Source organism: Balaenoptera borealis (genome assembly GCF_965194805.1).
Source record: "Balaenoptera borealis genome assembly, chromosome: 20".
Taxonomy (NCBI): Eukaryota; Metazoa; Chordata; class Mammalia; order Artiodactyla; family Balaenopteridae; genus Balaenoptera; species Balaenoptera borealis.
In genome coordinates, this window is record NC_138879.1 from 35,019,206 (window position 1) to 35,040,863 (window position 21,658).

Here is a 21,658-nt window from a genome sequence, read left to right on the forward strand (position 1 = left end):
AGCCAGTAATGCTGCACAACCAGGATTTAAACCACATCCGTGGGTTCAAGACTTGAACCTTCCCCAGTGGTCCATGGAGTCTTACTGGTCTGACTTAAATGGATGTGTGGCTCTTTCTCTTCCTCCCCATCCAAACCCTTCCACGTCTGCCCTTTCGAGGAGGCTGCACTGAGTGGTATCAGATCTTACAATAATTTCCTTTGGGCAAAATAGACCTTGATATCCTGTCTCTTGAGTTTCTCTCAGACACGCTCGTAGAACCTGCAGAAGGGCTGAGGGTAAACCACAAAGAACTCTTCTTCCCTTGCTGCCAATTCCCAGGGTTACCCACCAACAACCCCCCACCTGCTGAAGAGCTGCTGAAACTGAACTGAATGCTCCTAATGATCTGTGAGTGTATTAATCCTACTTTCTGTTAATTAACAATATGATAAAACCGGCATTTCCTAAGTCGTCGCTTAACACATGTTTTAGCAATTATGTACTTAGTGGTTTGGATTCAGAATGCTAATAGAATAAAATTTTAATGAAGATACGACACTATGAAAGATTTATTGAGAAGAGTTCAGGTATTGCTGCCATTAACGTATGGGGGAGGGGTCTCAGTTTGAAGGATGCACCCCCAAAATGCCTTCTAAGCATTCTGTGCTCTGAGCCAGGAGGACCCAGGAGATCCTGGAATTAGCAGGTTCTTGAGTCCCATGAATAGCCCACGTGCAGGCCCCTCCTTGGGGGTCGGAGGGGTCCACACCAGCTGGCAGGCACTGAAGGTACCTATTCCCACCCTATCCTCTGGCTTTAGTAGTGTCTGTAACTAAGGGATGACTTCACAAACGGTGTTCAGGGCATACAGCCCCACCTTCTTCTAGAGCAGGAGTCTTCAAAAAAAAAAAAATTTTTTTTTAATTCTATATCTTCAAAATTTTTGTGCAGAAAAAAAATTAACACACAAACCCCCAATATGTCTTATTTAATTTTCAATTTATATACATGTACTACTATGCTAATATATCATATATATTATAAAACCTATATAAATAGGAATATAATAGGATGGGATACATTTGATATAAGCCGTATTTAGAATTTTATTTATTAATAATTAAAATAATTTTTGGTGAGAGCAGTATGATTGAATATGCTTTTTAAAAATTCTTGATTTAATAACATTTTGTGATTCAGCTCTAAAGGTTGGATTCTGAGTTTAGCTTATTATTTTGATACTTGGTTTTAATACCTGTCATAACTGAAAAATACACTTCGAGATATACAGATCTCAGTGGAAGAATCACATTTGCTGTGCTGACTAAATCATGATACTAATTTTTCAATCCCATCCTCCAATTATGCAAAGGATTTTGTTGAAATTCAGCTTGTAAATTTCCATCTTCCCTGATGTCAATCAGTTTTTCATGCAAACTAATCAAGTGTTGCATTTTTATATTTTTAACAAATGGGTTCAAGATCCACTGAAATGTTCATTTTTTTAAAAAAAAAATGAGTCTTACGGTTCTGTTTCCAAGTTTTAAAAGTATGCGGATACAAGCACTTTTGTACATAACCCAGTCATATCATTTTTAGCAACAAAATCACAGAACAACAAAAATATTTTCCAAACATTTGTTTTCCAAGTGCTTTCTCTAAAGCACAAGTTTCTGTTGAAAAGCGGGTTCTTTCTCACTCACTCAGCGGCTGCTCTCCCATCTGATCAGAACACATTTTGGGGGTGTGAAGTGGCTGGTGAGGAGTCTTGCTAAGCGGCAGAGTAGGGTCAGCTCGCTGTTTTCTGGTAGTGGCAAGGTTTATATCATTAGCATCATCTCCAATCTGGTTTTCTTTGTCCATTTTGCAAGGGTTCCTTTACTTAAAGCCAGATCACATAATCTATACATCCATTTATACATCCTGGTCACACCTGAACAGCACTGGGTACCGGCTACGCTTGCAGCAGGTAACTAAATGAGGTGCCACTCTGACCTCACCCCCACTGTAGCGTTTCCTTTTTCTCTCCAGGGGTCTATAAAATACCATCCAAGACAATGTCTCTCTGACGTCTGGATGCATGAGGGCACTAGGACCATTCACTCCATATATTAAATATTAGTGAAGCTGAAATTATTTTTAGATGAAAAATAAAAATTAAGCATTATGCTTTTTTCCTTTTCCCAATGTTTCTTAAACCCAGCTGTACATCTGAATCACCTGGAGAGATTTTAAAACATACAGATGCTGGGGTACTACCCCAGACCTAACTCAATTCTGAAAATGGGGCCTGGGCATCGGTATCCTTAAAATTTTTCCTAAGTGATTCTGATGCAAGAATCACTGTTGAGAATCAGTGCTCCAGATCCGTGCTTCTTCAATTTTAATTTGCATAAAAGTCACCTGGGGGATTTGTTAAAATGCAGATTCGGATTCAAGAGGGCCAGGGTGGGGCTGGAGACTCTGCATTTCCAGCAGGCTCCCAGGTGCCTGTGCTGCTGGTTGGTGGAACACCCTGAGTAGCCAGCCTCTAGCCTGTGCTGCCCTCGCCCCTGCTTCTCCCCGTCCTTCTCCCTCTCCCGACCCGGGCTGTTGTCTGGGGAGCCGAGGAGCCATCCCTGACGGAGCTGCCCCCCGCTACCAGGCTGCCTGGGCTGCTGGTCTCAGCTTCTCGGAGAGATCTGGCCTCCAGAGGTTAAGAACAGTTCCTTTACAGCCAGAAAAAGCAAAGAGGCCAGCCCCCCAGCCCGCGGTGGGGACGCGTGTGTGTCTCGTGCAGGGGCACCTCAGCGGGCAGCTACCTACCCCCAAACTCCGGGCAGGCTTACGGGCCGCCCGGCCGGATGGAGTCCTGGCGATGTGGGCAGAAATGACCCCTCTGCAGGGGGCACGGAGCTGGTGGCGGGCCAAGCGGGCGTCCAGCCAGGGCTCTGTCGGTTGGGACTATTCTGAAAACATACCTCATCATAAAAGTCATATAATTTGTGGTGGCGCTGAGAACCTGCTTCCAAGTCGTGGTTTTCTGATGGAGTTTTGGAACTTTCTCTGAGGCCAGTAACTGTTCCTTGAGAACTTGTTAGAGGGAAGCGGTGGCATCTTGAGATGACTGGGCTTCTCCGAGGGGTCCTGTCTCCATCCTGGGGTGAACGGGGTGCCGGACTGATCCTGCTCCTTCTTTGCAGCACAGGTTTTGTTGTCCCTGTCGGCGTCCCCTTCCCCCTTTGTTTCTGTCTCCTTCACGTCCCCTCCTCGAGGATACCAGGGCACCCGCTCCAGAACAGCCGGTGCACAGGCTTCTGACGCTGGAGCAAACACAGAGGCTCTGGTGGCGCCTCAGTGATCAGGGTGAAGGCCATGCTCAGCCAGCACAGGGCCTGCCTCTCAAAAATCAGTCCTTTTTTTTAAACCTAAAGTGATGTAGGGTCCTTTTAAGTAACAAGTTTGCATGGGAGTTTGACCATGTGACTTGTTTTAACTCTCCCTGTCTTGAATCCCGTTCCCACCATGATGGCAAAGCACCATGAACATCTCTTTGACACACATGTCAATGTCAAATGAATTTCAGTAAGTGAGGTTCACGGCAAAGGGTAAAGGTGACTGTGGAGATAGAGGTTGGGTTAGGGGAGAAGCCATAGAAAGTCTCTTGATTGTGGGAGAGGGTAGCTCACCCCTCACAGGTGTTTTCAAGGCAGCCTCCAGGCTGGTGAGGTAGATTTTTTAAACTTCCGTCTCACAGAGGGTAGGATACTGAGGGTCAGAGTGGGACATCCGGCCATTGCTGGAGCCAGGATTTGAGCCCAGATCCACCTGGCTCCAAAGTCTAAGCCTGTTTCTACGCCGCCTCAGCAGGGGCATTAAGGTGGATTGAAACCCCACCCTAAGCTTCCAGGAGGCTCACTGTGTGGGTGGGGCTTGAGGGCGAGTGTCCGAAAAGCAGACAGATTCAAAACCCACTCTTTGGGGGAGAGCCCGGGGGTCCTAACCAGATGTCCACCTCAGTGGGTAAGAGCCTCCAGCCGGTGCCCCATCTCCCCCGAGCTCAGAAAGCCCCAGGGTCTAGAAGCCTTGAAGGACGCGCTTCTGCCGGTGGAGCCCGCCAAAGCCCCCCAGGCCCTGTGTTTCCAGAGCAGCCCTTGTTCCAGCTGCGCCCGACCTCAGCCTCTGTCAGCCCAGCCCCCCGCCCCGCCCCCGCGCTGCCGTCCTGGCACTTTCTGCCGGGGTCCTGATCCGAGCCAGTTGTCTAGCGATTTAATTTGGTGAATTTACCACTGCGTCCCAGAGTTTATATTGGCACTTAACAGCAGTAATATGTGTCTCTCTCGCCAAGAACTGACTATTTTCCCTACCAAGATGGAACACCACGCACAAAAAATAGGTTTGTGAACTAATCTGCTGCCCTGACAAGTGTCATTCACAGAATCACTGCTCTGGAGCGCGCTCGGAATGAAATGAGATTGGGGTTGTCTGGCCTGAATCACAGGTGCTTTTTCCCCCTCGGTTAACAAGAGTCTGGGATGAGACACCCTTCCGCTGTAGCCGCAGGCACTTTCAAATCACGCTATCAGTATTCATGGCAGATTTCTCTCTTAGAAAAATGGTTTCGGGGTGGTTGGCCGTATCACTCTCTCTCCTTCCGCCCCACCTGCCCCTGAATCTCTTTCTGTCCTTTCCTCCCTTCTTCCTTCCTGGGTGGTTTTTTCAGACACGCCCTCCCCCTCATTGTAAAGCTCTCTATACACTCATATAATTTCACAGACTCAGGGAGGTGCCCCTCATCAGTAAAAAAAAAAAACGTCTCCCACCGCCTGAATGCCTGTTTGGAATTCTAAAGTAGAGCTTAATTGCTTTCACATAAGGATTTGATCTGAGTAAACCACCATGACCTCTGGGAGTAGAAGCAAGATCAGTCATTTACACTTTAGTATGAACTGGCTTCCAGTCCTTTCCTGAGTCTGGGGGGGGAGGAGCTTCGTCTTTGCCCCGATCTCCCCCTGCCTTGGATGAGGGCTGCCCCTGGGGCTGCGAGGTCCCGCTCTCCATGAAAGAGATATCAGAGCCTTTTTAGAACAGCTTCAGTCTCCCCCTTCATGTGAAAGGGGGGCCTGAAGATTCTCTTTCCAGTGGAAGGTTCTGGATTCTTTTCTACCAAATGGTCTTCACTTGGCTCCTCCTGAATTGGGAGACATAAAGCAGAGTCAGACTTGGGTGGGCATCAGAATCACCAGAGAACCCGTTAAAATGCAGATTCCTGGGCCACACCCACAGCGCCCACATTAGGGGGCAGACAGAGCTTGGGGATGTGCATTTTTAACAAGCCCCTCACCCATCAGAAGACTCTGCCCAAGGACCACACCGAGAAGCACTGGTTTAGGAGCACACTTCACTTTTACCCCCAACTTGGTTTATGGTCTGTGGGCCTCAATAAATAATCCTGAGCTTATGGTGGTCGTATGAAAAACTTACTTGTAACTGAAGCCTTAAAGAAACACTTGCTGGTTCACGGTTGGCACCTGACCTTTAGAAGGCTGATGCTCACATTTCAAGGTCAGGTGTTGGTTAGAGCATCCTCGGGCTGAAAGGGAAAGAAAAGCATCTTTCCAGTTGAGAAATTGGCTCCCCTCTGGCAAATGCCGCCAGCCTAGCTTAGTATTAATTTAGGGAATTCAGCGTCGAGCAGTTCCTCAGCACTAGATTGGAGTCTGAGAGTGCCACTGCTGTCCTCCGGGTCCCCAACACCTGAGATCCCGCCCTGCCCCGCCTTCACTCTCCCGGCCCCCGAAGGTGGCTGAAGAGGCGCAGGTCCCAGCTGGCTCGCCGAGTCCCTTCCCCTCCTGATGAAGCGGTGTGTGGGGATAGAGAGACCCGTGTCGATTCACACCAATCCAGTCTCTGCCTGCACGCCAACCACTTATAATTCTCCACAGCCACAGCCAGCTCTGCAAGGCAGAAAGAAATATGATCAGGCAAGTTGAGAAAATAAATTAAACCAAGTGTCAACTTTTCTTGTTTCTCTCCTCATTATTAAGAGATGGAATGGGGCTCGTTTATCAAGCAGGGGGAGAAATTAATTGACACGGCTTTAATATCATGATGTCTGGCGTGTCTGGTCACATTCCTTCATTTTTTGGAAAGGCATTTTATTATCGTTTACAGCAACCAGCTGCCAAACTACTGGTGTAAACAAGGAAGCAGGTGCATGAGTGATGCCACAGTGGAAGGGCTGCAGTGCCACCCTGAAGGGCACGTGGCAGGGAGGAAAGGCCAGGTCAGAAAGGACCCCCCAAAGAGGCAGCTTGCTGGCTCCAGGTCAGGGAGGAAGAAGGGTATGGGGCAGAGAGAGGACTGTGCTGAGAAGGGATGTCTGCAGACCATCCAATCCATCACCGGCTCGTTTGCCAGCCACGAGGGAGGGTGGTAGCAAGCGTCTGCCTCTGATGGCCTCCTGGCCCACACACCTTTGTTCCCACCAGCCCTGAGGCTGAGTCCTGTGTCCATCGCGGGTCAGTGTGCCTGTCCCTGTTCTTTGTTCTTTATAAGGCCAGGGACGTGAGTGCTTCTCTGTTTATCCCTCCAGGGTGGCTGACCCATTAGAGAGCCAGTTTGCTGCAAGAGGTGTCTACTAGCATCTTGCTTGATGACCCAGCCCCGTTTTCTGGCAGCTCCATGGTTGGGGTCTGGAAACGTTCAGAGGAGTCCCTACCCTGTGCCCATCCTTGGCTAGACTAGCTTAGGTGATGCTCTAGTTGTTTTTCTTTATAAAATTCATCTTTGTGGTGTCACTGTGAAAACCCTCGGTGTCCCCTGAGTTGCCTTTATGTAGAAGGGCTCAGCTACACACACCCAGGAGTGAACACTCAGCTGGACCGGACAGCACATCTCTCCCCCACTCTCCTGGCCCTCCTGCTGGGTCATTAGGCAGAGGGGCTGTCGCCCGGTTTGTAGAGGGTCTCTCAGAGCAAGGTGATGGGGTGGGGTTCCAGAGCCAGGTTGTGGGACACGTTTAGAATCCAGCAGATGCTGGATTTAGAGTAACCCACCTTTATATGAAGAAAGGGGGCTGGGGTAGAACGAACATAGGCTCCCCCCTCCCCTGCTGCCCGGGCCTCAGTTCTTCAGTCTGTAAAGTGGGAACAATCATCCTACTTGGCGAGGGTCGGGTGTGAAGACTGAGTTAAAGAAGGCTGATCAATACGTGCAGTAAGCTTTCTCTTTTTATAATTATTATTAGAATGTGGACTGATAATAAACAACCACCTTTAGGATACCGGACAGTAGATATGACTGAAGGAATCCCATCCCTGGCTTGGTGGGAAATGACATGCTTATCTGATGGAAATCCACATTAGCGTTTGGGTGTAAGAACAGGCACAGCCAGGACCGTCACCCCTCCTGCCCAGTATCTAACATCTGAAGATGCTCAGGAAAGTCATGGCAGCTCAGACTGGACTTCACTGATGTCCAGGTAACACGCAGTGAGTATCCCAAAATGGGGATCAGTCATCAGAAACATGTCCTTTCTTTTGGAAAGGCAGCTCATTTTTTTCTTGGAACAGATCAGTCTTCTGAGTTATATTTTCTTAAGGACAAACCCAGGGACATGTGAAGCCACCCCATCCCGCCATGTAGGGGGGCCCTCAGACCCCATCCAGGGCTCCAGGAAAACCCTTCCAAGGAGATGAAACCAATTTGCCAAACCTGCTGTAGCCCATGGAAGTGGCCCTGACATGTTCTGAGTTGGGGATGGAGGGCAGCCCAAGGTGAAGTGTTACTAATGGACACACAGCTACCGGGGGTTGACTCCGTGCTGAAACCCACAGACCACCATGCTCGTGGCCCAGGTCTCACCTTCCCAGGACTGTAGGGCCTCCAATCCATCTTTGCACACTTACTGATCCAGGGCAGGCCCTGATTGATGACCTTCTCCAGAAAAGCAGGGTGGGGTCGTGAAAGGAGCCGAGTATGACTCCTGGTTCAACTCCTGCTCTGGTTTAGGGTCCACATGCCTGCATGGACGAGGCGTTTAGCTGTGCAGTCGAGCGAAATGACGACACAGGAGCCTGCCCTGCCTCTCTCAGGGTTGCCTTGGGGACCAGGGAGGATGATGTAGGGGAAGCATTTTGAAACCAGAAAGTGCTCCCCACGCCCAGACCCAAGGGATTCGTATTTACTCTGGAAGCAGCCCAGGGATGCCGTATTTACTCTGGAAGCAGCCCAGGGATGCCGTATTTACTCTGGAAGCAGCCCAGGCATGCTGCCGCTTCCCCCAACACTGGGTTATTAGCAAGAGAGGGAGGTTGTGTGGGTTATAAATACCCTTGCGTACACATACCTTAAGTTCCTCATGGGACACTCAGAATAAACCTGACAGTCTGGGGTTTTTTCTCTCTCATTTTTTCCCCCATTAACCAAGTGTGTTAACTCCTGACTTGCATTGATTTTCACTGAAGATGCGTTAGGCACTGTGTGATTGCCTATTAGTGTTCATGGACCTATATGATAAGAGACGAAAATTATATTTGAGGCTAGGAGAAGGCCGTTCCCATCTTTCCCTCACTGACCTAAAAACGAATTCTCTGTAAGTTAACTGTTGGATGTTCCTCGGTGACTGCCTTTGGAGCAGGTCATTTTAATTTTGAGGTATCTTGTTTTCAGACTTCTGTGTGTGTGTGGTTTTTCATAGCTTTGTATTGTTCAGATGAGTATTCAGTTTAGTTCATTTGAATAAAAGAGGGAAAAAAGGTTTGACTGTTAAGTGCTTATCTCTTAAGTAGAGCTTACTTGTTAGTTTCGATTAAGAGCTTCATTCAGGAGAATGCTGTAGAATTTCATTTTTAAATGCTCGCTGTCAACGGCTACCCTATTTATATCCGTTTTAAAATCCCTTTTTGTTTGGGGTTAGCCTTCCCACCACCTTCTTCGTCCCAGTTTTGTTGACTCCTGGGGCCCCTCAGAAGCGCAGTTGCAGTTCAGGTGGGGACTTTGTGAGAGGCCAGGCAGGTGACATTTTGCTGATGACAAGTTGAGAGGGTTTCTAGCCTGTTGTCCCCCAAGTTTTGGCCTTTTGACACTCCCCCTCCCCCCCACCCCCCGTTTTCAGCCCCGAGGGCTCCTCTCCGTACTGGATGGCGGCTCGTGACTTTAAACACCTAGGGACGTGTTTTCTGGCTCTGGGGTGGCACCTCCTTAGGACCAAGGGAGATGAGACACTGGGCAGGGGTGTTCACATGGGCACCCCAAAGGGCCCTCGTGGAGCTGGAGCCCCCGTAGACACTGTGCATCAAAGTCCTTGCCTTGGTGGGGACAAGAGCAGGACCCCCCCCCATGCACCCCACCTGGTTCTGCCTGCATCTGTGAGGCCCAGAGAGGTGAAGGTACCCTCCTAAGGCGCACAGCTCATTACCTGGTCCTTGCTTTTGAGCGAGGATAATTGTGTTTCTTCCACCTGGCTGCTATGCTTCTGCTTGATGGGCTTTCATGAGACTCCATTTCTGATTCTCTGCGAGGCTCTCTTTTGGAAAAAAATGAGAGGGAAATAATCAGTCCTTCCTGCTCCTTCTCAGGAATACTCAACCTCCCTGAGCCTCATGTAGGAGCTGTACATTCGGCAGATTGTTCAAAAGATTGATGCCTTGAAAACATTATGCATAGTGAAATAAACCAGACACAAAAGGACAAAGACTGTATGATTCCAAGTACACGAAGTACCTAGAATAGGCGAATTCATAGAGACGGAAAGTAGAATAGTTACTGGGGGCTGAGAGAGGGAGGAAGGGAGAGTTACTGCTTACAGGGTACAGAGTTCGAGTCTGGGATGGTGAAAAGTTCTGGAGATGGATAGTGGCGATGGTTGCAGAACATCGTGAATGTACTTCATACCACTGACCTGTACACTTAAAAATGGTTAAAGTGGTAAATTTTATGTTACGTATATTTTACCCAATAAAAAATTAATTTCAAAAATGAAAAAGACTTTGATGCCGAAAAAGGATTTTTCCCGCCCTCTACCGCATCCCTCCTAGATTTCTGACTTCCTTGTTCTGCCCTTCACTCCTCAGTTTAATTGATTTTGGGGGGGTTGTTCGCCACTGAGTTTCTAATTCATTGTAAATGATAATGCATCTGTGACATAAAAATGATTATATGTTCAGGAATAACATTTATTGATAGTTAAGTGTTTCATTGCTTCTTTGCTTTCTTCAAATGGAATGAATAAATATTTTAGACATATTCAAGTTTGTTTTCTCTATTTGGGCCAAACAGACAGGGCTGTTGAAACGATATAGATCTTTAAAATGCTGCAAATGAGTCTTGACATCGCTGAATTGTGATGCATCCATGGTACATAGGCTTCAAATCCGGGCTCTCTCCTTTGATCAGAAAAATCATTTTTGTGATACTCGAATTTTGAGTCCTGTGGGATTAGGGAAGGGGCCAGCAGGGAGTCCGGATCTGAAATGACGCCGCGAGTCCTGCCCCCTCCCTTCCCAGTGCAACAGTCTGCATTTTAATTCCCCTCTGCCAGCTCTGCCACATCTCTTCCCATCTCTGAGCAGTGGCAGGGAATGGGAAATTGGGGCAACAGTGAGTCCTGAGTGGTGTGGGGCCTGGAGTTCAGATAGTTATTGCACGGTGGACCAGGGAGGAGTGGCCTACAGCAGAAAAGCAGCTTCCTTGGCGGGGAACTCAACCCGTGGCCTCCAGGTAACTAGACTTACCTGGGTGCTATTGCAGGTCAAGTACGTGCTCAGCAACTGGGTGACATTAAACCACTGTCCTCCGGCTCCTGGGTGGGTGCCCTTGACCGGCACTGACTCATGCTCTTTCCCGGTGGCATGGATGGGTTTGCCTCATTCGTCCACACTCTCCTGCCTTCCATCCAAAGCGCATGCTTGGTCTGGCTGGAGCAATCTTGTGGGACCTGCCCACCTGTGTGGAGGCTGCCGTAACCTGCAACCTTGCTGTCTTAGTTTGCAGTGGCTGCCATAACAAATTACCACCATCTGAGTGGCTTAACGCAACAGAAATTTATTCTCTCACGGTTCTGGAGGCCAGAAGTCTGAAATCAAGCTGTCAGCAGGGCCATGGTCCCTCTGCAGGTTCTAGGGGACAGCCGTTCCTCTTCCAGCTCCTGGCGGCTCCAGGCATTCCTTGGCTTGTGGCTGCATCACTCCAATCTCTGCCTCCGTCTTCACGTGGATGTCTCCCCTCTATGTCTCACTTCTACCTCTCCTCTCTCTTTTAAGAACACCTGCCATTGGGTGGCAGGCCCACCCTAAATCCACAGTGATCTCTTCTTGAGATTCTGAACTTAATTACGTTTGCAAAAACCTTTTTTCCCGATAATGTCACATTCATAGGTTCCAAGGGTTAGGACATGGACATACCTTTTGGGGGCCACTGTTCAACCCGTTGCACTCACCCTAATTAGCAGTGGGGTTCTCTCCCTACCTAAGAACTGGCCCATCCTGGCTCCTTTAGGGGTTTGCATGTTGCCTCAGTCTGAGTTCAGGCCAGAGGGGCAACATCAGAGACAAAGGAGACCCGGAATTACCCATAGGCTAGACGTGAGGGTCGAGAGGGAGGGGTGAGGTCTGCACAGGAGAGATGCTCCCCTTGAGTGGGAACCTCTGACCTGTGCCTATTAGAGAGCGAATTGCTTGAGAAGAGGGATGTTGCCTTGTTGGTCTCGGGGTCCTCCACGATGCCTGGCACGGGTGGGAGCCAGTTTATGCCCAGAGAAGGGCTGAATCAGTCTTGAGGGGGAGGCAGTGACGCAGATTAGCGAGATGCTCAGGCCCTAGAGAAGCAGAAATGGCTCGTTCTGTCGTTCTCAGCCACCAGCTGCTGTGTGTTAGGGGCTCTGTGCTTCCTGGGGACCCAGAGTGAATGAGGCCCCAGCCCAGCCATTGTCCTTGAAGCCAGTGCTAGCAGATTCCTGCATCCTGTGCTGTGCCACCTCACCCTCCCTTTTGAGGGAGGACCTCTTGAAGGCATTGCATCTTAATCCCTTCTACTAGGATCTGGGCTCTAGAAGGGTGGCCAGAAAGGGGATTAACCAAAACAATGCCAGTCCCCTTCCGTGTGCTGCAAGGGTTCCAGCCTGGGTGAGAGTTTAACCCGTGGTTTTCAGGCCCCTTTGAAGGGGGGGCTTGGGGAGCCAACACAGCAAAGCCCAAAGAGAAATCATTCGGAGACTTGCCTCTGGGTGTGGTCTCGTCCCATTCTGCACATAACACACGGGACCAAGGGCCAAAGAGAAGGTCGGCATTGTAGCTCTCTCTGCAGGGACCTGCTTTAGAGGGGGTGTATAAACCTAGTGAAAGGTTTCCTGCTGGGCCTCATTTTAAACAAAATATCATTGTGTCCAAAGACCCAGCTTGTCCAGGACCAAACTGGGAGAAACTTGCCAACTTTGACCCCGTGCAGCGAACGCTTGTGTGTGCCCCTCACGACGGATCTGACCTCCAGCCTTACATGTCTGTAGTGGGCTGGGCATGGGCTGTGTAGGCTGGGAATACCAACCTGGTATTTGGTGTGTGGTAATAAATTACATATCGTCATAAGGATCGTGATTGCCGATTCTGTGGTCATCCTAGCCCTCTGTTTTACTAGAAATTGTTTGAGAGCAGGGAGTGGCCTTTTCCATTCCTTTCCCGAGGAATCTTCTAGATCCTGCAGGAGCTGTAATATAGGTGTGCAGTGCCCTCAGCTCCCTATTCCCTGCTGTTCCTTAGAAGGTTGGGGTGGTAGAGTCGGAGGTTGGAGAAAAGAGTGTCTTGAGAGATTCTCTCCCCACCTGGGATTTCTGGGGCCCAGAATAGACACAAAAGCTTAAAAAGGGAGCATCTGTATTTGTATTCATTGACAGGAAGCACTAATTATCATAATACAAAAAGAGCCGTTCTGATTTTTGTGTTCCTGGTTGGTGTGCCCAGACTTGTGTTCGGTCAGGCTCATATCTTTGCGGAAGATAGTATCTTGGTCAGTGGAGCTGCTATTACAAAGTACCATAGACTGGGAGGCTTACAAACAACAGAAATTTATTTCTCACAGCTCTGGAGGCTTGAAGTCCAAGATCAGGGTGCCAGCATGGTCAGGTTTTTGGTGAAGGCCCTCTTCCTGGTTTACAAACGGCTGTCTTACTGTATCCTCCTATGGCAGAGGGCAGAGAAAGCAGGTTCTCTCATGTCTTGTATAAGGGCACTAATCCCATTCATGAGGCCTCCACCCTCATGACCTAAATGTTCCCCCAAAGGCCCACCTCCTAACACCATCACGTTAGCGTAGGATTTCAATATATGAATTTGGGGGAACACAAACATTCAGTCCATAGCAGAGATTTGGGTTGTGACCTGAGGGGGGACCCAGAGTCCAGTCTCAAACCTTGAGGCTCAGGGGGGAAGGGGCTTCCCAGGATGACACATAAGTTCGATGCAAAGTCAGAACTGGAACCCAGGTCTGCTGCCTCCCCCTCAGGCTGTCTGTGCGCCTGCATGTGTTCACTGCAGCTGCGTTTCATCCTGTTTCATCCGAGGCAGGGTGCCATCCTGTGAGTGGGTCTGTGTGTCAAAGCGGTGCTTACCGAGTGGGGTCACAGATGGGGCAGCGTGCTGGAACCCAGTCGGGGGCGGGAGGAGAGGAAAGCGAGGGGCAGGAGGGTAGCGAGAGGCACTCAGGATGCTGAGCAGCGGGCGCCTGCCAAAATTCTTCAGTGCAGCTTGTCTAGCAAAGCCAGTCTCCAGCCGAGTAAATACAGTGCATAGCTGACGGGCTGACAGCAGGCATCAAACAGTCTTAAACTGCCCCAAATCCACAGTGCTTTTGAAGCAGCACTAGAAAAAGGATGCCTACGCAGAACAGAGGCCTGAAACTTTTAATAGTTTCTTCCAGGCCTCAGGATGTCCTGATGAGGTATTAGAGGAAGTAATTCAGGAAGAAAAGGACAAATAACCGCCTCCGTCTGGAGGCCGACCCAAGGTCTGGCCATTCAATCGCGGAAAGGGCAAGTGTGGCCCCACGGTGATCCACCATGGTCGTCCCCCACCCGCCTGCCTCCTGCCATGAGCCGCAGGCTCTGACCCTTGTAAATAACAGACAAGTAAATTTCTTGTTTGCTTCCGGGCAAATGTAAGCCACAGGCGCCCGCCGCCTGGGGGGTGAAATCATTAACTTTTCCTCACTGTTGGAAGGGTGCTCTGTACAAATTAGAAATCGTTTCCTCAAGCTGGAGGCGCTTCCCAGGGATCCATCTGCCCTCATCCCAGGAACCTGTCACCACCACAGGACATCAAAGAAAGACGTGCGGGCCAAAGGGAACTGAACTCACCTCTCCTCTCTGTCTTTTTCCCCTCCTTTTTCCTTTAGGGTTTGGCTTTGTCACTTTTGAGAATGAAGACGTTGTGGAGAAAGTCTGTGAGATTCATTTCCATGAAATCAATAATAAAATGGTAAGTTGGTAGGGGTTGCGCTGAAATGTGATGATGCCTCCCTTCCCCCATATACACCCCTTGTCCTGCAGACGGCTGCAGCCTGGTCATGCTAGAAGGTGGGCAGGGTGGGCGTAGGGACCAGACTAACAGTTCAGCTCTGTGAATGGCAGGAGTTGAGAAGCTTTTTCTGTAAAGGGCCAAATAGGATATATTTTCAGCTTTGCCGGCCATACAACTAACCGTCCAGCTACAAAACATCCACACACAATATATACATGAATAAGCAGGGCTGTGTTTCAATAAAGCTTTGTTTAGGGACACTGAAATTGAAATCTCATGTAATTTTCACATGTCACAAATTTTTATTGATTGATTGATTGCCATTTAAAAATGTAAAAAATCATTCCTAACTCTTGGGCTCTACAAAAGTGGTAGCGGGGGAGCGGGGGGCAGATTTGACCTGCAGGTTGTAATTTGCTGACCCCTGGCTTAGGGTATGCATTTGCTGTTTAGATTGGCTTTTGAGGGGGTCTATCTTATATATGAAGTTTTATCTTCATAAGATTCTCTCTCTCTTTGGGCCCTGCTGGGTAATTAACGTTCTTCCCTTCCGATCAGCTAGATAGTTTTACCCTCATGATTAGCCGCTTTGGCCTCCTTTTGGCCCTTTAAAGTCCCTTTTCCGGGCGGGGCACCCTCAACAAGGAGGGGGTTGGATCATTGAAGTTTGGGGGGCCAGCAGGCCTCCCAGAGGAATGGCCACCAGAGGGCGCCATACCATGTGCAGCTCATGCATGCCTGCATGAAGTCTCAAACTCCCTTCTTCAAATTGAGTAGGTGGGTGAGAAACCCCTTCCTTGTTGGTTCCAGAAAAAATGGGAGCTCAGCAGGTGTTTCCGGAGCCATAAGCAGGTCCTTGAGAGCCAAAACATTTTGGTTGGCCAGCAGAACCTCCAGCCCCGAGAGAAGAGGGAGGGCAAATTTGTGTTCACTTGCAGCTGTAACTTTGATATTTTCTTCCTTTAGTCAAAACATTCCTTTGCTTCTGAAACATGCATTCACATACATGTTGTATATTGGTCCGATATGTGTTCACTGACTTTAAATTAAATAATAGAGCTTTTAGCATGGATAAGATCAAAGCAGTCTGCTTAGCATGTGGTGCTACAGGCCTGATTCAATATTTGACTTGCTAATTTTTTCCCAGGGCACTAAAATAATATTGTTCGTATTGTTCCTAGCCATCATCTGCATCTGAAATGAAAATACTATTTCTTTGCGTTCTGTGGTATGGAGGCGTCAGCTCAGGCATTAAAATGGTATAGGGGAGATAAGTGTGAAGGAATAACACAGGTCTAGAGAGACAGGAGGCTTAAAAGGAAACCTGCTTCCAGTGCCCGGAGACCTTGTCTCTCCTAGCCAGACCAGCTATTGGCGGACTCCACTGAGATCTGCCTGGGCAGCGGGGAGCGGAGGGGGCAGCCCAGGGCGCTGGCAGCCTCCATGCCTATCCTGGCAGGATTTAACGGAACGGTTCATCGGGAAGGCCCGGTGTAGACTGGCAAGAGGCCTCGCTGTGCTGCCACAAATGCATATGTGAGGCCCTTCACTGTTGACTGGCTTGGCAACGAGCCTGAGACACAAAGTGGGAAAGGGCTCTCTTCTCCCCACTGTTCCCGTGGGGAAACAGAGGCCCAGGGGATATGCCCCAGGGCCACCCAGATAGTGAAGGAGCACAGGCCTTGAGGTATTGGCTGCCAGGTGAACTGTACAGACGATTGTCTGAGCTTGGAAGTGGGGAGGCGAATCCCCAGATGACGTGGGGGACAATCAGAAGGTAAGAGTTTCAGCCCCAGAAAGGTAGCCGGTGGGCTGGCCTGAAGGCAGAGAGGTTTGCAGCCATTGTCCCCAGTCTTTCACACTTGTCACCTTCTTTTCCACTCAGGTGGAGGCCGACTATGGCAGGTGCAGGTAACTGTGTGCAAAGCGTGAGGTTCCTGTTTTCTTTCGAATCTGGGGCTGGTAGTTGTTTTTAAGAGAAGAAGCCGAAATGGAAGCAGGCAAGAGGGATGGGTTGGGGGTGGAGTGGTCAGGAGCACAGAAGCCCATGGAGGCGTCACTGCAGGCGCCCAGCCCACCCCCACCAGGTACACGCCCTAAAGGGGAACTTAGAGGTGCTGGGAGGCAGCAGCAGCGGGTCACTGCTGGTCACAGGGCCTGTGATGACCACCTCGTGGGGTGGCTGGGGCCTGGAGGAGATACCACAAGCAAAAGCACAGGGTCAGGCTTGATAAACGTTAGCTCTTGCCATGGTCCACATCACCATCGATGAAAGGACTTCTCCGGCAAGCTCCCCTCCTCCGAAGGGTGGAATTAGAAGCGCATCGGTAGAGAAGCCCGAACCCTGAATTGCTTTGGATTCTGGGATACTGGTTTCTACTTCTGAGGCCCAAAGAAAAGGAAATGAATTTAAACTGTGCTATGGACAGAATTCAAATGAGAGATCGGAAAGACTGAGAACTCAGAGGCTGCCAAGCAGAAACAGGGGCGGTTGTGAGAACGTACGTAGGAGTGTTGTGTAAACTGGACTGTGGTTCGAAACTGTAAAGACAGATCTCCCAGAAGCCTCACAGTCTCTCTGTGAATTGGGCAGGAACGGAGAGCTGCGGGGACCACCCCCCCCCTCTCCGTCCCCACAGAGTCCTTGGAGCTACCATTTTCTCACGTTCACAGAGAGGAGAGGTCTCACTGATGATGAGTCACAAAGATAGGACTCGAATCCAGCTCTTCTGGTCCTTAACCCAGTCCTCGTGGGCCTGGCACTCAGTGGGCCCTGTACAAATAATTGTGTAATGAATAAAGGATTGGGTGAGGGACCACGTGACAGTGAGGCACATTATCATTCCCAAAGCCATTTCCCATCTAATTTGGTTGGTGAATCTCCTGGACATTTGTTAAAATGAGGGCCCTTCCCTGACGTCCAGGACCGCCAGCAGCAGGCACGAATGCTTCTGGCTGCAGAGGAGCGGGGAAGCCGGGACCGCAGGAACTGACACACCCCCACCGCCAGCGCAGAGGCCGCCTCCGTGGCGGTGGTGGCAGGGGGATGGGCAGAGAGCCCCACCTGGTGCTCCCACACGAGATCCCACGAACAGCCAGTATTTTTGAGAGCTAACTCCATGCTTTGCTGAGTGCTTGCTTTATGTATGTCATTTGACTATCACCCACATCTGATGTAGGTACTAATTATCATCCCCATTTGACTGATCAGCAAGGTGAGGCAGAGAGAGAAGTTAGGCAGCTTGCTCAGAGCCATATGGCCAGCGAGTGGCAGCAGCAGATTTCAAGCCCAGAAAGCTAAGGTCCAGAGCTCACCATTTGTACCCAGTAGGCTGTTCCCCGTTCTCCAGGCTGAAAGAGACCTGAAGGGTCATCTCACTGGGCTACAGCCTTCCAAGGCCACTGACCACCCCTCCCAGTCAGCCGTGCTGTGGCCTGGGTGGTTCCAAGTTCTCCTAAGAGAAGGGCAAAGGACACAGGCTCGCTCGGGGCCGGATTCCCAGCTGGGAAGAAGGGCCGAGCTTCTAAGGGGTCCCTGTCGGCCGCAGGTGTCTCCCCCACCCCCCAGAGGCAGGTGAGCAAGGGGCACGGGGGCAGCAGGCTGCCACCGGAGCTCAGGGCCTGACCGATGAGACTCAGCTGCGTCCTCCGACCTGGCACAGTCAGAGCGCGGCGCAAACATGGCTCCTTACAGTAAACACACGGATGCACACGCAGGGCCGCCTGGTGACCGTCCCGAGGGGGCTCCTCCCCGGACACTCAGTGAGCCGGCGCTGGTGCAGTAACGACACGTCCCTCCCGCCGCGGGCCCTGATTGAAGCAGCGGGGACACTTGCCTGATTAGTCACCAGCACAGCCTCCCAGGGCCTCCCGGCGCTGCAGGGAGGCAGGTGGGAATTGACAGAGACCTGCCAGGCCCCTCAGAGGCCTGGCTCAGCCCCCATCTGCAAGGAGTCGGAGGCGACGCCCGCCTCACCGGCTGAGAGCTCGGGGTGCATTTAGAAAGGGGCCAGGCAGGGGCATTTGTGATCCACAGCAGGACATCGGCGGTCACCAGGCACCGTGCCAGCAGCTTGCATGCACGTGGTCATTGTCCCATTGTAGAGAGGGGGACAGTAGAGCTCAGAGCCGTGAAGGGACTTCCACAGTCCATGGCTCTAAGGGTAGAGCAGGGATTTGAACCTGTGTCATTCTGGCTCCAGCCCTGAGTCCTTCCCACTCTACCCTGCTGCCACCTTAGACAAACCTCATCATTGAAAAATCTGGATTGATTTGACTGGTAAATATAAGGATGGGTTTTTATTTGCTTTAAATAAGGATTACTATAGAATTCCTTTAAGAAGTCCTTTCCTTGTTCCTTTAAGTTGATCCAATTTATGAAAATTACTAAGCAGTTGGCAAGCTTGTGAGGAATGCAGAGTGTCAGGCCCCACCCCAGATGTACTGAATCAGAATCTGTATTTTGACAAATCCGCAGTGATTTGTATGCACATTAAAGTCTGAATGCACTGGCGAGGATCACTGCTGATGAGATAATGTGGGGGGTTGGGTCATAAATCATCCATCCAGTGTCAGAAGGAAAGAACTCGGGAGTGAGGGGCCTAAGGCCCGAAGAGCATGCAGCCAGCTGAGCTGGCCTGGCCCGGGATCACCAGGCCGGTCTGGGACTCTTGGCACCACTGCACACTCCCTGTGTGTTCAGAGACCAGATCACCTCCCAAGGAAGCTCTCAGTGTCAGGGCCTCCCCTCTGACTTGGGTCTCGGAGCGTTGACTGCAGGTGTGTGAGGCTCATCCAGTGGGTGATGGGCTGGATCCTTGAGTGATGTCGCATGTCCTTGTCCCCAAGTTGGGACCTGCCGGGTCATTTAGAAGCACCCAGGACTTGCCCAAGCCTAAATCCCAGACCCACCACTGGTTATCCTGTGACCCAGCAAGTACTCCACCTGTCTGTACCTGTTTCCTCCTCCGAAAGATGGGACGGATGATGGCCACTGCCTTTGGCAGCTTATAGGAAGTGCTGGTTCAGTTTCTGGCCCTGGGAGGTCTTGGCCTGCTCTCTTGTCGGGTGTATAATCTGGTAGCCTTGAAGGAACAGGCCTTCCTGAAAACCTCCTTAGTAACTGCAAGTTTCCTCCATTTGGCCTAAGCCAGGCACCAACAAATTTTTTTGTAAAGGGCCAGATAGTAAATATATTAAGCCTCAAAGGCTCTACGTCTCTGTCACAACTGCTCGACTCTGCCATCATAGGGCAAAAAGCAGCCACGAATGGTGTGTAAATGATGGGCATGGCTATGTTGAAATAAAACCTTATTTACAAAAGTAAGTGGCTACTGGATTTGGCCTGTGGGCCGTAGTTTTCAACTCCTGACCTAAACTGATACAGCTCATCTCAGTGGGCCCAAGGAAAGGCTCTCAGCCAAGTGGTCACCGAGGTTCATTACTATCGAGTCAGCATTTTACTAGTTGGCGGGGGGAGGGGGGGGGAACGGGGGGGACAGGGGGGCGGGGACAGCAAATAGACGCCAGGGTTTGGGGTAGCAGCCTGCGGAAAGTAGCAGCGCCTTCATTCTTAGAGGGCTCCAAGCACTGAGCAGGTGGGGAGTGAAGGAATGTTCAGAATGGAGTGCTGTCAATCCAAGAGGCCTTCTCGACAGTGGTGCCACAAACCCCTCACTGCTGCATGCCCCACAATGCAGCCACTAATTGCTACTCATTGTGACCTTGGGCAAGTTACTTGGCTTCTGTGCTTCGGCCCTCCTCTCTGTAAGACAGGTAACGTGTCACCTACCATAGAGACTGCTGGAACTAGGACTTGTGAAGGGTTTTACCAGACCATAGCACGCTCTATCGAAGTGATAAGTCTTCTTACTATCATTATCATCATCATCACCAGCATTATTCTTAGAATCATTATATTGAACAAAGATGTAATCATAAGGTAAGGCGGTCCTAGACAGATTACAAGTCAGTAAAATGCAGGTGTGCAGACTTGGGCAGGTCTAGGACCTGAGTCTCCAGGGCAGGAGGGGGTGAGGGTGGGTACTCTTGATGCTTTGGCCCAGGGGGCCGGGGGGGCGGGGTCCCGCAGGAGAGGGGAAGGCACACAGCCTGCAGAGCAGAGCAGAAGGGTCCCCCGCAGATGGGATTTTCTAGGTCCCAGAGAAGCTGACTCGGACATTTCCGCTTAATCATCCTTTGGAGAGGTTACAAAAGCCCCACTTCTAAGGTCAGACAAAGCCTGGTGGGATCTCAGGCCTGCCACCTTCAGCTGGGGCACAGTTGGGGGATTAACCCCCAGAACGGGGGCTTCTGGGTGGGAGAGGGCAGGAGGACGAGAGAGCAGGAGAGTCCTGGGTTGGCCTCTTGGACTCGGGGCTGTGGTGCTGGGTCAGGTGGTCCGCGGAGGCCCCAGGCTGGGGTGGGTGCTGACCCCGGCAGGGTGCCCCAGTGACCCAGCACACTTCCCCTCCCTCCAGCTGCCCCTCTTCAGCCTGAGGCCTGAGAGCTCAGTTGGGCACCAGCCCAAAAGTGGGGGGCATGGAGAGGGGGAGGTAATGTGGGTGGAATTAACTAGGCTTCTGTGTTCACCATCCTATTTGTATCGTCACTCGTAAGCTAATTTTAGCCATCCATTCTGCTTCTGTTGCCATTTATAAAATGAGAATGTCAAATGTAACATTAAACAAGCAGGATGAAGGCAAAAAAAAAAAAAAAAAAGGAAACGCCAGAGAGGCACTTAATAAATGAATCTCGTGTTCACGTGGGAGAGGGGGAGGGCCTTCCCCCGCCCACCCCCCATCGCGCACGCGTGCGCTCCCATCCACACGTGCTGTTTGTGTATCAGCTGTTTGTACCAGCTCTGTTGTGCCGGCAGCGGGATCTCTGTGTTGAGGGAAGTGGGGGGAGGCAGCGGGGAGGGCCGCGGTGGTTGGGTGGTAAATGTCTGTTGCTCTTTAGGCAGAAGTAATTTGGCCTGCAGGGAGGTGGCCTCCCCATTGCCTGAGCTCTGGCTCGTTTGCCCTTCATTTGTCCTCTGGTGAGGTCATTGCAGGGGGCTTGGGGAGAGCGGAGCATCCTTCTCAGTATCTCAGTGCCGAAGGCCTCTGGGCTTTTCCATGTGTGCTACCCCTGCCTCCCAGGGGGTGCAGGGTCGGGAGGGGGCCTGGAGACGCCTGGAAGAGGCT

At 50.6% G+C, this 21,658-nt stretch overlaps 1 protein-coding gene across 14 annotated transcripts in view; it reads left to right on the forward strand.

The window, feature by feature from the left end:
* The window catches only part of MSI2 (musashi RNA binding protein 2), a 391,787-nt gene that overhangs the window by 302,216 nt on the left and 67,913 nt on the right, over positions 1–21,658 (forward strand). For all 14 annotated transcript variants that reach the window (XR_014238421.1, XM_082371917.1, XM_082371905.1 and 11 more), the window contains exon 8: positions 14,347–14,429. Coding sequence is in view for 13 of the 14 variants with exons in the window: in XM_082371917.1 (XP_082228043.1) it covers positions 14,347–14,429 (83 nt within the window). In the remaining variant the exon portion in view is untranslated. The remainder of the gene's footprint in view (positions 1–14,346; positions 14,430–21,658) is intronic.